Below are 17,152 nucleotides of genomic sequence, written 5' to 3'. Positions count from 1 at the left end.
AAATTATATGTCATATATAGGTTTTTTGTTATCAAGTAAATAATTTATAAATAGTTCTTTGAGTGTATATGATATATTAGTGTTGTTATAAGCACATGTTTATGGTTTTGATGAATTTGTTTTTTAGCAGCCTGAAGATGGGGGAAATCTCCCGAAACGTTGCTGTATGATATGAAATAAACTATTATAGTTTAATAAGGAAGAAATTGTGTCATTCACTAAATCCATTTTAATTAATAATTTTTTTTAATAAATAATTTAAATTCTATCCATTATAGTCTCAAAACCTTTTATTTCTCTTATAAGTCCGACGTTTCGGTCAATCAGGGACAATCTATTACAAAACAGCTTTTATTACATGTATGATCCTACAAACATTTCAAAATACTTAACATTATTATTTATAATTTACCTTACCTCAATACAACTTTGAAATTAATAAAAAATATTTAGATTATAAATAACTTAATAATTTTGACATAATAAAAACGAAGTACTATAAAAACTTGAATTTTATATAACCTGGAATTTTATATTTCTTAACTACGTCCTTTACTGTATCCTTCATTATCTCTACTGGGAATATCTGAAACTGAATATTTAAGAAATTCAATAGATTTCAAAGTGTTTTTTTTATCAAGTATATAATTTCTATAAATGGTGTTCCTTATTTTTAATTTGATATATGGTATTTATACTGATTGCAACTTTATTCCTAAAAAGTTTTATTATTATTGATGGATATCATGAATTTTGAAATTCGATCATTCAAAATTTGAAGTGGAAGTTTATTCATATCGTTTCACTTCATTTCAGAAAACTACCAAAATAATGGCCAAACCATTCTGCTTTATTATGGGTAGAAAGAGATACTGCACAAGATCATTACTGCTTGATATATCATTTAAAGTAAGCAATACTTAGACTGATATTACAAGAGCCCAAGAGGAGGGAAACAAGCAGTTACTTCACCCCAATTTTTGATTACTTTAATGAATAATGTGTATAATTACTATTCAAAATTGATGAGTCTGTCGAGTATAAGTAGGAGGAATAGAAAATAGCGGCAGTTTCAAAATGTTTACAATGTTAATTTCTAGTTTATTCGGATAAAATTTTTAATTTTTGAAAGAACATATCTCTGGAACCATAAGATTACACATGTCTGTCAGCACTCAAAATAAAGGTAATTAACCTTTCTATAAAGTACTTTGTGTTACGTATCTTTGTAAGGGTAGTAGTTTTTATGATAATATAAATTTTGCACTTGAAATTTTGTCGGAACAACTGTAAATCAGTTTATTTTAGCAAATATCTTAAAAACTACTACTCCTACGAAAATAAACCTCGGGAACTGCTTAACAGTACATTAAACTAGCCTTAATATGAGTGCTAATAGACATCTGTACTTCGAATGTTTTTTGAGATATAGATTTCTTAAAATAAATTAACTAACTACTCATATTTTTATTATATGTTGCTTTTTAAAAAGCTATATTTCGATAACTATTCAACGTAAATAGCTCTATCAGGGCTTACATTTTAGCAAATTTACAGCGCTTTAATTTTTTAAAAAATAAAGTGTAAAATATTCTATCTATTGTATAGATCCACCGACGGATCCGTGAGATACGTAGAAATAGCAGTGTGTGTAGTACCAGACCCCAAGGAGAGAAAAAATTCAATAATTTCACTCCAATATTTTATTCCTTTAATAAAACTGTGAATAATTAGTAGTTGAAATTGATGAGTCTGCCAAGTATAAGTAGGGAGAATAAAAAATGGCGGCTGTTTGAAAAAGTTATAAAAAAATTTTTTTTCTTTAGTACCTCCACATCTTAAAAAGTACCAACCTAAGAGGGCATTATTTGAAGAAGAGTAAATTTACTAATATATGATCCTTGATAGAGCTATTCACGTTCAGTAGTTCCGGAGATATAGCTTTTTAAAAAGCAACATTTCATAAAAAATGCACTGAAAAATCAATGGTTAGTGAATTCATATTGAGAAATCTATATTCCAAAAACCAATCGACTTTTTAAATATTGTTCGATTTAACTATCTTAAAGTCCCCTCTTCCCGTTTTAAGCTAATATTTCAAAAGCGATATAGGGCCGTCGCTGCGTGGAGGTTTTAGTGGGGCGGATCCAGCCGAGAAGGATGGTATTTTTTTGTGTTATGATCTCTTGTGAGATTGTGACATATCGTACATCGACCAACTTACTTGCTATAATTGTCTGTTTGAAAAGTCAGATAAGTAATGCTACCATGGAGGGCTGGAGTTTGTTTCATGCCGTTTTTCAATTCCAGGCGCTTTTTAAATAAAGTAGCTGTTTCAAAACGTTAAAAAAAATAATAATTTTTCATTGTAAGCTCTATATCTTAAAAATTACCTACAACACTAGAAAACCTAAGAGGACATTATTTAAAGAAGAGTAAATTTACTAATATATGAGCCCTAATAGAGCTATTTACATTCTATAGTTTTCGAGATATAGTTTTTTAAAAAGCAGCATTTCATAAAAAATGCACTGAAAAATTTATTCTGATAAATCTATATCCCCAAAACCATTCGAAGTACAAATGCCCATTACACTCAAATTAAAGCTAGTTAAATGTACTATAAAGTAGTTTATGACATTCAGGAGTAGTAGTTTTCATAGTATTTACTAAAATATAAGAAAAGTGTATCTTTTTCCTCAAAGAAAAATTCCATGATACAATCGGTTTGGTACTCGCGAAACCATACCAAATACAAACAACCTAGGTTGTTAAGAAGACCTATGTTTCAATCATGAAAGTTGAGACTATTTGAATAATTTGTATTATTATTGATAGTTATACCAGTATCAAACAAGATAATAAAAATTTATAAAATTCATTCAAAGTTTTAATGGTTGAATTTCTATATTTTCTAATTTTCTAACTAATCCCAGAGTATTACCCTTACACGATTAATCCGAGCTTCCATCTATTGTTAACTCTCATCCCGCCTGACCCTTATGAATTAAGTCACCTGTTAGATTTATCATATGCTATTGTCAATCTTAAATTATTTGTTTTATGGCTTACGTAGTTTTTTATATCTTCTTTCTCTTCCTTCTCTTCAGTAGGTTCTTCTTCCTGAAACTTTCAAATCATATTCGAAATCATATTGCACTATAAAAGTTTTCATTTATATAAATTATTGACCTATTATTTAAAATTATGAATAGATTAAAAAAAAAAATTGTTAACAACTATTTATTTGCCGACGTGTAGAGCTTCATCAGAGATGTTCTAGTTGAGAGCTTTCGAAACAATCAACAATTCTGGAACAACCCTGATGAAACACCACAAAGTAGGCCAAAAACTAAATCACACTCCTGATCATCTTCTTCATAGTTCAATAAAAAAAAGTTCTTTTATTTTATTCAATGACACCCGTGACTCTCATTCACCACAATTAATTATTTGTTTTATTGCTTACATCATATTTGACCTCTTCCTCCTCCAGTGTATGGAATTCTTCCTTCTCTTCAGAGACTTCTTCTTCCTGGAATATTTCAAATCAAATTATTAAATTAAATAGTTTAGCATAAAACGTATTTATTGCGTTAAATAACGTTGAGACTCACGCTTTTGCCACCGTGGAAATAACTTCCACTATCCATGATGTTAATAGACAAAAATAAATAAATAAAACTCTAGTAACAATGACAGTATAATTTTAATATTTGTTACAGTTTTGGATCCAGAAAACATATGTTTCAAATATTTCTTAAGTATTTATTATTCAAAGCTTCAATTAAAAAAAAAACAATAAAAAAAAAAAACAGATCAAATCATTCTATAGTCTAGATGAGATCATTTATCTTTGGAAATAAATCATGAATATACTTTTTCAACTTATTAATATACATAAGTAAAATAGTTAAAAATAGTAAGTAGTTGAAACAAAATAGGTTCAAAAACAAAGTTTCTGAAATGTGGTTGTTCCTCGTCAAAGTTATCAAGCAAATATGTTTTTGCAAAAATATTGTGTAATAATGGATCAAAAAGATAAAAAAAATGAACTTAGTAAATGCCGTGTACGGGGCTTCGGGGTTTTTAAGTCCGAATAGGGGCTCTCTGTACAAGTATTTTATTGAAATTTATTCATATATTTTGTATTTGTATTTATATATTTATATTCTATGTATTTATGTTATATATAGAGATACATAACATAAATACATAACCGTTCTCATCAGGAACCGATAGAGTCGGTTCCTGATGAGAACCGACTGAAGAAGTATGTGCTATATTTAATTTAAACACCAGATACCATATGGACCCCCTCGCCATGGTCTGCTAGGTATGAACATCTATAATTAATCATTGGAGTTATTTTCCAACGGTATCGTGTTCACCATCGGTCAGCTTGGCAGTTGTCGCGGCAGGGCATCCATATTCGCTTGGCTCCGCAGCTCCCGGCTGCTGCTGCTGGATCCCCACGAGGGGTGACTTCCTCCTCTGGCCTCCAACTGGTTAGCTGATCTCTCCTCCTCCAGACTCTCCCAGACTGTGCTCAAGTCTCCATCTCTCCCATACTGTCTCCAACTGTCAGACTGTGTTCCTCCTCCCCTTTTTGCTTATTTTCTCCCCTCTTCTTCTGACTACTCCTTACTTTGATTTCTATGTTCAGAGAGGGTGAGAAGGTCCAATGACCTTTGGTGAAAGTCGGTCTTTTTCCTACCTTTCAGGTTTAAATTAAGGCGGCTTTCTTCTTTGACTGTATTTTCCCCGAGGTATTTAAAGTGGCCACGTGTAAGTAAGGTCTGTTTATTTGTTTATCTCTGCCTACCCGGCCAACCGTTCCCAGGGGGTGCATATCCTCTGTTATCTATATATCTCTGTACATTACTTTAGATGTTTTGCCGATCGGGTTTCTGCCTAGGCCCGGCGGTTTCTTTGTTATGCCTACAAAAGAAATTACTTCAAGTTCAAAAATTCCGGTGCCTCTTGTACATATCATAAAATCAAAACAGAAAATTATGGATGTTTAATTACTGGGCTCCTAATTGAGACATGTATCCGCGAAGATCATTTTGTCGGGTGTCAGTTGAGAAAACTTAAAAAAATTTTTGTTATTTTTATCACTTGAACCAGATGTCAAACCTTCCATTATAAACTCTCTAACTACCCAAACCCATTAGTTTCTAACCTTGCTTCCTCTTCCATTCCTTACAATCATCAGAGGCGCTTGAAAAGAAGATTGCCTTGTGATCTTCTAATGTAAAAATGTTATTAGAGTTTCACCAATGGGTAGGTTCTCTACAATCCTTCATCATACCATTATAATCTAACATCTAATTTACTAGATGTATATTTATGTAAATACAGTTGTAAATGTCAATAAATTTTTAAAAAATTTATCAAGATAGTCGAAGCTACTTTTTATAAGAATAGTTTCCTTGAATAAACTACAAACTGCTCTGATTAACTAGCCCGAAACGTACGTTTTCCTAATAAAAGTAACATTAAGAACTTTTTTAATTTTATTAAAAGAATAATCATGATTTCATACAATTAACAGGCAAGTAGCATCTCTCAGCAAAAAGATCGTTGCCTGTTATCGTCAAATGACCTACAATTTTTGTCAGTAAAATCCAGATATTGACTAATCCCAGTAAAGTGTTTCAGTGGATTAACCTGATTAAATTTTATCTATTAGATACCTTATAAACTTATGTTTGCCACATTGCTGAGTTTCCAGAGATTATTTCTTCAGGTTTTGATTAATCTATTTTATTTTTTTCCCATGGTTTAATCGTCTAATAAATTGCTTCTGTCTTCTGTCTCCTCATAGCAATTAGAAAATACGTTGTTACAAAAATGTATATCAGGAGACGATTGTTATAGTACAAGAGCCCATGAGGAGAAAAAAGGCAGTTATTTCATCACAAGTTTTGATTACTTTAATGAAAACTATGTATAATTAATAGTCAAAATTGATGAGTCTGCCAAGTATAGGTAGGGGGAATAAAAAATAGCGGCTGTTTCAAAGCGATAAAAAAAACTAATTTTTCATTTGGAGCTCTATATCTTAAAAAGTAGGAACAACACAAGTAAACCAAAGAGAACGTCATTTAAAGAAGAGTAAATTTGCTAAAATATGAGTCCTAGAGTTATTTACGTTAAATAGTTTTTGAGATATAGCTTTTTAAAAATAAACATTTCATAAAAATGTTGTATGGGACGTACTAAAAGATCAGTAGTTAGTGAATTAATTTTGAAAAATTTATATCTTAAAAACCATTTGACGTACAGATGTCTATTAGCACTCAAATCAAAGCTAGTTTAATGAGCTATAAAGTAGTTTCACCTTCGTAGGAGTAATAGTTTACATGAAATTTGCTAAAATATATTGATTTATAGTTGTTCGGACAAATTGTCATTTGCCAAATTTACATACATATGTGAATATCATAAAAACTACTACCCCTAAGAAGTTATGTGTCATAAACCACTTTAAAGTAAGTTAAATTTCCTTTATTTTGACTGATATCGGACATATGTGCGTCTTATTGGTTTAGAGATATATTTTTTTAAAAATCCAATATTTTATATGAACGACTAGAAATTAACATTTTGTGAGTAGATTTTGTCAAATATCATAAAAACTACTACTCCTACAAAGACAAACATAATTAACTATTTTTTAGTAAATTTAACTAGCTTTGATTTGAGCGCTGGCAGACATCTGGACGTCCAATGGTTTCTGAAATAAAGTTTTTCATAAATCAAATTTATTGTCCGAATAACTATAAATCAATTTATTTTAGCAAATATCATGAAAACTACTATTCCTAAAAAGGTAAAGGTTATAAGCTTCTTTATAGTCCATTAAACTAGCGTTGATTTGAGTGCTAATAGACATGTGTACGTCACATAGTTCCTGAGATATAGATTTCTCAAAATAAATTAACTAACTACTAATCTTTCAGTAGATTTTTAAGAAATTTTGCTTTTTATAAAGCTATATTTCGAGAACTATTGGACGTAAATAGCTCTTCAGCATTTCAGCAAATTTACTCTGCTTTAAACAATGTTCTCTTAAATTTTCTAGTGTTGTTGGTAGTTTTTAAGATATAGAGTTTCAAATGAAAAATCAATGTTTTTTTTCAAGGTTTTGAAACAGTCGCCATTTTTTAATCCCCCTACCTATACTTGGCAGACTCATCAATTTTGACTAGTAATTATACATGCTTTTTATTGAAGTAATCAAAAATTGGGGTGAGATAACTGCCTTTTTTTCTTCCCGGCTCATGTACTATCAGTAAATAAAATAGAAGATCGGAAATCTAAGTGACTTAGATAACGCAAATTTCCGCTCTTCTACTAGTAGCCCTGGTGAAGGCTAGAAACTCTGGCCGAAACGTTGGCATTATGTTATTTACTGACCGCACCCCGAACTATCTTCTCCTCATATATATTATATACGGTCAAGTATCTTCTCATCGTTACAAAAATTTTACCGTTTCTAGAAATTACTAACGAAAATATTGCTCCTACCAAGAATACAACAGTTTAACAAAAGATAACAAAGCTGTAATGCAATCTTTCCAGATCAGACCCTTTTTCTCCTTTTGTTATTCGTCAAATTCTTTAATATTTTTTATTTATTCACTAATTACTATTGCTAGCAGTGAGAACTGTTGCTTCTAATCAAATAAATACAACTAAAGGTACTTTAGGGACATTAATGATGTGTTAAATGTGAAAAGTTTTTACGTGCTAAATATTATAAGTATAAGATTGTGAGCTGCCCAATTTAAATTCCATATTATATGGTAATTACAGAGGAATTCCTTGCGTATATCTCAATTCCATTACTTCCATTATTGTTTTTATCGATTACTTTATTAAAGTTTAAAAAACGTCCAAAACAAAAAGCAAAACAATCCAAACACTAACTACGAGCAACTGACCTATCAAAGCGACAGCAGACAAAATGGTGAGGAGCTCAGCTGGTCTACTGCGAGACGTCATTCTCCATTTAGCAGACATATTAACAGACTCTCAATCATGTTAAATATTATATCGTTTTAACATGTTAAACTAAACATCATGAATACCTCTTTTATAAAAATATTTTTTTTAAATCCATATTTAAGCTCTGTTAAACTATTTGAATGAGGATAAGGTCTAGCTAATATTAAAGGGACATGCGAGGATGGTTTGAAAAGTTCTCGGAATCACCGCTACATTTCAGGACTAGTTAGTTTAAATTTGGACGGGAGAGCTTAGATGATGATCCGCGTAATGTACGACGAAAAAGTGCTACGACCCCAGAATTTATGGATTATTGGCAGAAGTGTATAAAAAGGTCATGGAGGATCGTCGACTGAAATTGCGTGAGATTGCTGGGTCAGGGATGTCAAGCTTTAGGGATGTCATCTGAACGGATAAATCACATTTTAACCGAAGAATTGAGGATGAAAAAATTATCCGCAAGATGGGTGCCGCGGCTCTTGACATTGGACCATAAACGCACAAGAGTGGAAATGTCCGAACAAAACCTGGCCCGTTTTCAGCACAACCAACAAGATTTTTTGCGCCGGTTTGATGAAACTTGGGTCCACTACTATACCCCAGAGACAAACAGAAGTCAAAGCAGTGGTAACATGCTGAGTCACCACCGCCAAAGAAAGCAAAGGCAGTACGTTCGGCCGGAAAGGTCATGGCCTCAGTTTTCTGGGAAGCAAAAGACATTCTGCCATCTTCCTACTAGCCAAACAATTACGGGGCAATACTAAGCTAGATCAAATACAGGAAAAGTCGTCTTTCATCAGGACAAGGCCGCCCGCACACAAGTGCTATTGCCATGGCAAAACTTCATGAACTGAAGTACGAATTGTTGCCACATCCACCTTATTCACTTGTATTGGCACCATCAGACTTTCATCTCTTCCTCAAGCTGAAAATTTTCCTAAGTGAACAGAAAAATTTCCAGCAGCCGAATTGGAGAGGTATTTTGCAGGCCTGGAGGGATCTCTTTCTCGAGATAGGATCAAGGCATTGGAACATCGCTGGACCAAATGCATTAGTCTGCAGGGAGACTATGTTGAAAAATAAAAGCAGTTCCACCGAGGTGAGACACTTCTTTTAGTAAACCACCCTCGTACCTTTGCATCAAGTATTTTTATGACTTTTTATTTTAGATATGTGCAGTTACAGAAGAACACAATTGAATAAAAACTGATTTGTATTCTTCAATGACCGCACCTCCCCCACCCCCCTTCATATTCCATTAAGAGAAATGCTTTATTTAGCCCAAATACATTAGGTTGCTACAATACACAGGATACCAATCAATCTATGATCGATAGACTTATATACACTACATATATTTAGACGATATAAGAACAATATTTTTTCTTCTCTATCATTTTCAAACTATAATCTTCTATACACTAGATATTATTACAATATATTATAACTATTTTTCCTCTATTTAACAATTATATTCCTTTAATTTGGCAATTATATTCTGTCTAATTCACTATCTCATACCTCCACTCTCCAGTGATTCGCTACCCACATTTGATCCGATAAACAAATTAAAAGAATTTTTCATTATATAGCAATACAAAAATGAATCAAGGACACGAAAGTCACAGCAGTAGATCAGTTACAAAAATAAATAAATAAATACATTTTAAAAAAACAAAATTGAATATAGATATTAAAAACAAAAAGTTAGCTTAATGAAATTAATAAATAAGTTAAAATACAAATAAACAGGTTAAAAAAAAATAAAAATATATAATCCACGGTTAACTATCTTTTTATCGTATTTTTATTTATTTCTGTTGAATTTTAGTTTATGTATTTATTTTGAGTTAATTATTATCATTTATTATTATTTATTTATTATATATTTATTTAATGTTAAGAAATGGTATATAATGACCCCCAATTTTTACTCCATATTGCCCCCGAAAAAACATATTTAAATAATTTGAAAAATTTAATAATGTTTTTCGTTTAAAATTTGGTCAATTGAAGTTGTGGAATTAATAATTATATGCTCAATTATTATGTAGTGGTATTTTGATAAATAAAAAACTTTTTGTAAGTTGCATTAATTTTTTCTATAATTTTTCTTGCTCGTTATTAAAATTGTATTTAAACCAATAAGAAAAGAAATACTTAATCTAGGTAGTCGGAACGGTCCTTCACGTTCCAATATTCCATGGCGTAGTCTCTGGCTATAGCTAGACTGTACCACCTTAACTGGACTCATTTCAACACCTTACAATGCCACAAGGCAATCAAAAGGAGAAGACTCAGTAAAGTACATATTTAATATATTTTATAAGTATGATACACTAATTTATTTTAATGAAGGGTACGAAAAAAATAAATAATCTTGGTAGCATCCTAACATGATATATCTTAAAAAGATATATTAATCCAAAGAAAATAATATACATCAGTCTAACCTGAGCGACAAGGGGGTGCTCACCCATTTATTTTTGGTCCCATTTTCCATTAGAAGCTTTCAAATGTATTTCAAGATTATTATTTTTTTTTTTACTTGTTTAATTATTACGTAAATTTATTTTTTTTATATCATGAAGATAGTCGGAGCGTGGTCAAAAGGAATAAAAAAATAATTAACAACTATTTATTTGCTCACGTTTCTCCCTACTTTGTAATGATACAAATGTAAAATGATATAAAAACAAATAAAAATATTTTTGGATAATAAGATCAAAAAAAAATTAAATTAAGGTAGGATCTAAATATGTAAATATAAATGAAAAGAAAATTATATACAAAAGAACAAAAAAAAAGAAACAAAAATAGACAATGATAATTATATAAAAATTAGGAAAAAAAAAGAAAACTTAGGTTAAAAATGAACAGGAGACTTAATAAAATGTAAAAATAGACAAGTAGATATGAGGGCAAAAGAAATAAAATTAACTTTAACTTAATAATTAACTTTATTAAATTAACTAAAACACGGAAAATAAAGGGAGTAAGTTAAGATTAAATAAAGGTCAAGAAAGAATATATAAAATAATAATAAATAAGTAAAAACAAAGCAGGACCGTCAACCTGATCCCAATTGAAAAAATGGAAACAGACATTAATATTTCATAATTTCAAAAAAATGGTCAATCATTTAATTTATAATATAATTTGTTTTATAATGTGTGAAATTTATTGTTTGAATTTAAGAATTTAGGCATTATTATTAATTGTATTGGGTTAAAGCAAATAGTAATACCACCACATGCATGGAAATTATTGAGTAACGAAGTAATCCAGAGGAAGGATCACATGCATACATTGCATATCTTATTTGTTACTTTATTATTTTTGTATACATTTTTAATATTTTAACATTTATTCTATATTAATTTTAACATAGTTGGTTAAATTTTTTTATTATTTATATTTGTAGCTTAAGTATCTTTTATATATCTCCATCACTATTTTATCCATTATTCTGTAAAAGGCACATTGTGTTGAAACCAAAATATGAAAGGGAAAAAGAAGGGAAGGAAAAGAAAAAAAAAGAGAAAGGGTAAAGGATGGAAAAGGAGGAAAAAAATGAAAAAAAAAAGATAAAAGAATACCTGGCTAGACTTATTTATCGTAAGATTAAAAATATTGTCTGATTAGACTAAAATAAGTATGCTGTGTGACTAGCAGTCCAATGAAGTTGAGCAGCATAACTTAGTATTTCAATAAAGTTTTTCCACCTACATTTTGCTATAATTACAATACTTTAAAGATGCTAAAGGATAGAAAATAAAACATTTAAAATTAATAAATGAGCTTATATTTTATTGAATTTTACAAATATTTGAAATGAATTTTTCCTAATTAAAATATTGTTATCTATTCTTTTCTAATAATATAATGTCAATGATTAAAAAGTTTTATTATTTAATAAACATTAATTTTACATGTTTGCGAAAACCGTGAAAAATAACGATTGTATTTAATTACTACATTTTCAAATACTTACGTCGACATTTACTCTATAGAACATTATTGACAATCAGCTATTTTTCTTGGCCCGAGCTTCGTTTTATCTATCCCTAATGGATAATTAGAAAATTATAATGACTAGAACATTTTGAAATGAATGGACAGCTGTAGTTCATTCATGTAAACCATTGTCGCTTCAAATCAAATAATATCTATTCACATTTCTTGTCTTAATTATTTTTCAATCTCCATGATCTCTCCCGTGGTCTTACGTTAAAAAAACATCTTTGGAAGGTAGAATGTCTCCCCTCTCCTTTTTAATTTTCATCTCTTGTCTCCTTGTAGGATTTTTTGGATCTCGACAAATGTCATCCCTTTCGTCTCAGGTAGGAAAATGTACATATACAAGCTCGTACATGCACAGAAAAAAGCGAATACTAAATAATCTATATAGTACCCGTAATAATCTCCAATCACTTGATACATTTTCAAGCATACAAAGGAGAGGGCGGTGATTACTAAAGTGTATATACCGGATGCAATCCCTCGCGTACTATTTGGGAATAATTCCCCCTGGAGCGCTGGAATGGCTCCGATTCCAATGGACATGATGGTCGTGAAGAAGAGTATTGAAGTGTAGGGCACCCAAGTGTATCCGGAGGTATCTATGTGAGTCTTCTCGTAGATGTAGTAGTACACCGAGGTCATGGTGAGGAAGATTGCTGCCATTGCAGTGGAGCAGATGACGACGGGCCTTCGACCCAACCTGTCCACCAAGCAGGTCGACAAGCAGGTGGTCAGGAGTATAGCCGTACCGACGAAGATGGTGGCCATGTCCCCTTCGTTCTGGCTGCCCGAGGTCGTGCCGAATATCTCCGAGATATAGCAGAGGATGGTGGAAATGCCGGACATGATGTACATGATGCCCAACATGAGAATAACGAGCAGAGCTTTGCGGCCAGCCGCGGTTCCAACCACGTCCCTCCAACTGGCCTCTTCTTGCTTCTCTTCGACGATCATCTGGTTGATGGTTTTTACTTCTGGTTCCACTTCCTCCAGCGATTGGCCCCTTAACCAGGCCAGCGTCTTTGTAGCCTCCTCGTGTCGCTCCTTCATCAGCAAGAAGTAGGGAGACTCAGGGCAAAAGTAAAATGACACCATAAATACCTGTGGAAATAAATTTAATATTGTTAAGTTACAGCTGTGCTGCAACGCGGTTTCACCCGCGCTATGTCTACATTATGCATGGGTTTGATTCACATGTTGAATGAACAACCTAGTGCATCTGATTATAATCCCACATTAGTGTAAAACAAAGGTTAATCACTGAAATGAAATCTGAATTTAACTTCTTTTTTTTTCCTCTTCGTTTCAGTAAATAACAGGGGAAACATATTGCAGCAAACATAATTAAATTCGACAAGAATATAAATTGAAGAGGTATGTGGATAAAGGAGTGATGTTACAAATAGTAAATTTTAAGAAAACAAGATGCAATGCTTTTTTTGTTGGAGTTTGTCATGCTTTTTGTAGTTTACATAGCCCCTTCTGAATCTAGGTATATTATTGATGGAAATTCTATAATTATTACTATTTCATAGTTATTGGCAAATGTTATAATGACTAGATGAAGTTCAATCAAAAATTTCTAACTCACGATTGGGGGTCCAACAGAAAACCAGGTAAGGCCGTCATATCCGAAGAAAGCACCGAAGATGTATTCATAGAGGAAGCCGAGGTACCACATTATCTGGAAAAGTGACCCAAGAGCACCTCTCCGGGAAGAATCCGCAATCTCTGCCAGGTACATTGGAAGGACTGTGAATTGGACGGCCATCGCCAAGCCTGAAAATAAGTTTGTTCGAAATAATTGTGTTTTTTTTCATAAAATGATACATAAATTATATGCTAAAAAATAAAACTAAGTCAAAAGTAATATGGAAAACGTTATTTTGTTTCAACGATTTCATCATCAATATCAATGAACACTACAATACATTAAGTCCTCCAGCGTCGAACACCAAACAGGTTCCTCGAATACTCTTATACCATTAGCCTCTCGTAATTTAGTACGGCCTCTCGGTTCTGTACCTTGTAACTTTCTCTTCAAGTAGTTTCTGTGGAATCATATAGGTGAGCCAATCATTTAAGGCTGGTGTTTACGATGATCTAACATTGTCAGAAAAGTTCTGATTAAGTGTTAGTTAAAAAGTTTAAAGTTAAAACTCACCTTGTACAATCCGCATGGTGTAGAGGGCTGGAACCGTCCTGTACCAGAGGACGAACAACCACGTCAGGATATAAAAGGGCGTAGTGTAGAGAAGGCAAGGCTTGCGACCAAACTTGTCCGCGATCAATCCCGCAGGAATACACGGCAGTAAGTTTCCTATCTCGATAAGTGAGATGACCCATGACCCTTCATCCGCGGTCAGGTGGAACTCTGAGTCGTTCTTTTTCAAATATGGCAGGAGAGGAGTCGCCCAAGTGTAGCTCGTACCGCTTACGAAGAGTGACAGGCCACCTGCAATCAGAACATGCTATAGAAATTTTGATGTGATGTGTAGAACATTCAAGTCCTCGTGTTTCATCATTTTTAACAATACTGAAATAGACTACCAAATGATATTTGTGAAGTATGGTTAAGTCTGGGTGACTGGGTCTACCAAGTTAATACGATAGCCCACCCATATGGATGAAGAGATGAGTTCAATGCTTCATATGAAAACGGAATATTGAAACACAAAAGCAATATTCTCCCAAAGATCCTGACCACAACTTCCGGTCAAAACTGACCAGTCTACCAAGTATAGGTATACAAAATGGCGGCTGTTTCAAAACCTTAAAAAAAAAAAATTAATTTTTCATTCGGAACTCTATATCTTAAAAACTACCAACAACACTAGAAAATATAAACGAACATCATTTAAAGAAGAGTAAATTTGCTGAAATATTAGCTCTAAAAGAGCTATTTACGTTCAATATTTCTCTAGATATAGGCTTTTAAAAAGCAACTGATCATAAAAATGTACTGAAATACCAGTAGTTAGTTAATTTATTTTGAGAAATCTATATCTCAGGAACTATGTGACGTACCGATGTCCATTAGCAATCAAATTAAAGCTATTTTAATGTACTATAAAGTAGTTTATGACCTTTACCTTCCTAAGAATAGTAGTTTTCATGATATTTGCTAAAATAAATTGATATAGTTGTTCGGACAATAAGTTTAAATTATGAAAAACTTAATTTAAAAAACCATGACGTACAGATGTTTGTCAACACTCAAATTAAAGCTAGTTAAATTAACTATAAAATAGTTAATAATGTTTATTTTTGTAGGAGTTTTTATAATATTTGACAAAATAAATTCACAAAATTTTAATTCTTAGTTGTTCGTATAAACTGTTTGATTTTTAAAAAAATATATCTCTAAACCCATAAGAACATATGTCTGCCAGCACAGAAAATAAATGAAATTCTACTTAAATTACTATTAAGTAGCTTATGATACTTTTCTTCGCAGGGGTAGTAGTTTTTATGATATTCACATATGAATATAAATTTGGCAAATAAAAATTTGTCTGAACAACAATAAATCAATTTATTTTATCAAATTTCATGTAAACTACTACTCCTACGAACATAAACGTCATAAACTACTTTATAGCTCATTAAACTAGCTTTAATTTGAGTATTGACAAACATCTGTACATCATATAGTTCCTGAGATATAGATTTCTCAAAATAAATTACCTAACTACTGATATTTCAGTACATTTTTATGAAAGGTTGCTTTTTAAAAGGCTATATCTAGAGAACTATTGAACGTAAATAGCTTTCTTAGATCTTCTATTGTTGTTGGTAGTTGTAAAGAAATAGAGCTCCGAATAAAAAATTAATTATTTTTAACGTTTTGAAACTTTTTTTATTCCCCCTATTTATACTTGGCTGACTCAGCAATTTTTACTCGTAATTATACCTAGTTTTCAATTAAGTAATCAAACATTGAGGTGAAATAACTGCCTTTTTTCTCCTCTTGGGCTCTTGTACTATGAATACTCAGAAGTTTATATCTACTCAAACCTGAAGCATATTTAACATATAGGGTAAATTAAAAAAAATAAGGTGCATCTATCAACTAAGAGTAGGAAAACTTCGATGCAATGGAACTTTGACCATGGTCTAACTTTTAAAGAAAATATACCATATATCTTAAAGCCACACATATCCGTATCTTGCGACAAACAAAACATCAGTATATAAACAATAGTATAGAAATAGTTTTCGAAGCCAATTAATATCTTTACTTATATTACGCTTTCGTTTATTTAAAATAATTCTCATTATTTTAAGTTTAATATAATGTTCTAAAGAATATTATGTTAATAATTTTGTATTATCCAGTTTTATTTTTTGTTTATTGTTTTTGTAATGGAGCACTAGACTCAGGTTTTGTTTTATAACTACCTCTTTTGGCATTAATCGTTACCGAACGCTAGGCAACAGAAAGCATCCACGCTTAGACAAAAACTAGATTGTATTATATTTTTTGTTGTTTTATTATTAGATGCCCAATCATTTCTTTTGTAAGTTCTATCATTTCTCGAAAATATTATCCTCCTTTTTTATATTCATGTTTTTTTTTCTCTTGGGTTCGTGTATTATATCGATCTTTTTGGATTTTTGAGAAATCGATTTGGAATCATTCACGCAACAGAGGAGCTAAAAATATCTGAAAAATCCTCAGTTATTCTTCCAGTTCTGATCTCAATTAAAATATTTGCTGAGTAATTATAATTTTAATCGTTGCCTTCCCTAAAATGATATCTAGGTAAACCTCTTAATGATAAACAAAAATTTTATTAGGGCATTAAATTACACTAATCTAGCTTAGTTCGTATCTGATTTATCGTGATAACGGTCACCCGTTCTAACAGTTGCTTTTAACGTTCATTTATTATATTTTCAGCTTAAAGTTTTGTATATATATATATTTTATGGGTTAACAAAATTGTGAATTTCAGAATTATATCTTAAACGACCCATTATTTATATATCAGAAATCCTGTCTTGTTTTGTAAATATTTTTTTTTTTTTTTTTTTTTTTTTTATTTGTTGATATTTACAACTGTATAAAAAAATACAACCAGTAAATTTGATCATAATGACATATGATATG

General features: G+C 31.3%; 2 protein-coding genes across 5 annotated transcripts in view; both read right to left on the bottom strand.

Annotated features, from left to right (window-relative positions):
- The window catches only part of LOC106684291 (uncharacterized protein PF3D7_1120000), a 34,663-nt gene extending 30,927 nt beyond the window's left edge, over positions 1 to 3,736 (bottom strand). The window contains exons 1-4 of one of the 4 annotated variants that reach the window (XM_014426275.2): positions 3,618 to 3,736; positions 3,470 to 3,535; positions 3,073 to 3,129; positions 523 to 592 (exon numbers count right to left, since the gene is read on the bottom strand). In XM_014426275.2, coding sequence (XP_014281761.1) covers positions 523 to 592; positions 3,073 to 3,129; positions 3,470 to 3,535; positions 3,618 to 3,653 — 229 coding nt within the window. In that variant the 5' untranslated portion in view covers positions 3,654 to 3,736. The remainder of the gene's footprint in view (positions 1 to 522; positions 593 to 3,072; positions 3,130 to 3,469; positions 3,536 to 3,617) is intronic. The other 3 variants (XM_014426277.2, XM_067047249.1, XM_067047250.1) reach the window with 3 other exon arrangements.
- An 8,079-nt stretch (positions 3,737 to 11,815) lies between these two features.
- The window catches only part of LOC106684290 (facilitated trehalose transporter Tret1), a 13,473-nt gene continuing 8,136 nt past the window's right edge, over positions 11,816 to 17,152 (bottom strand). Inside the window, exons 2-4 of the mRNA XM_014426274.2 lie at positions 14,204 to 14,494; positions 13,631 to 13,818; positions 11,816 to 13,140 (exon numbers count right to left, since the gene is read on the bottom strand). Of these exons, the coding sequence (XP_014281760.1) occupies positions 12,298 to 13,140; positions 13,631 to 13,818; positions 14,204 to 14,494 (1,322 nt within the window). The 3' untranslated portion in view covers positions 11,816 to 12,297. The remainder of the gene's footprint in view (positions 13,141 to 13,630; positions 13,819 to 14,203; positions 14,495 to 17,152) is intronic.

This window comes from Halyomorpha halys, unplaced genomic scaffold, assembly GCF_000696795.3.
Source record: "Halyomorpha halys isolate HHAL.00 unplaced genomic scaffold, Hhal_1.1 Scaffold567.1, whole genome shotgun sequence".
Taxonomy (NCBI): domain Eukaryota; kingdom Metazoa; phylum Arthropoda; class Insecta; order Hemiptera; family Pentatomidae; genus Halyomorpha; species Halyomorpha halys.
This window is presented reverse-complemented; position numbering and strand designations above follow the sequence as displayed.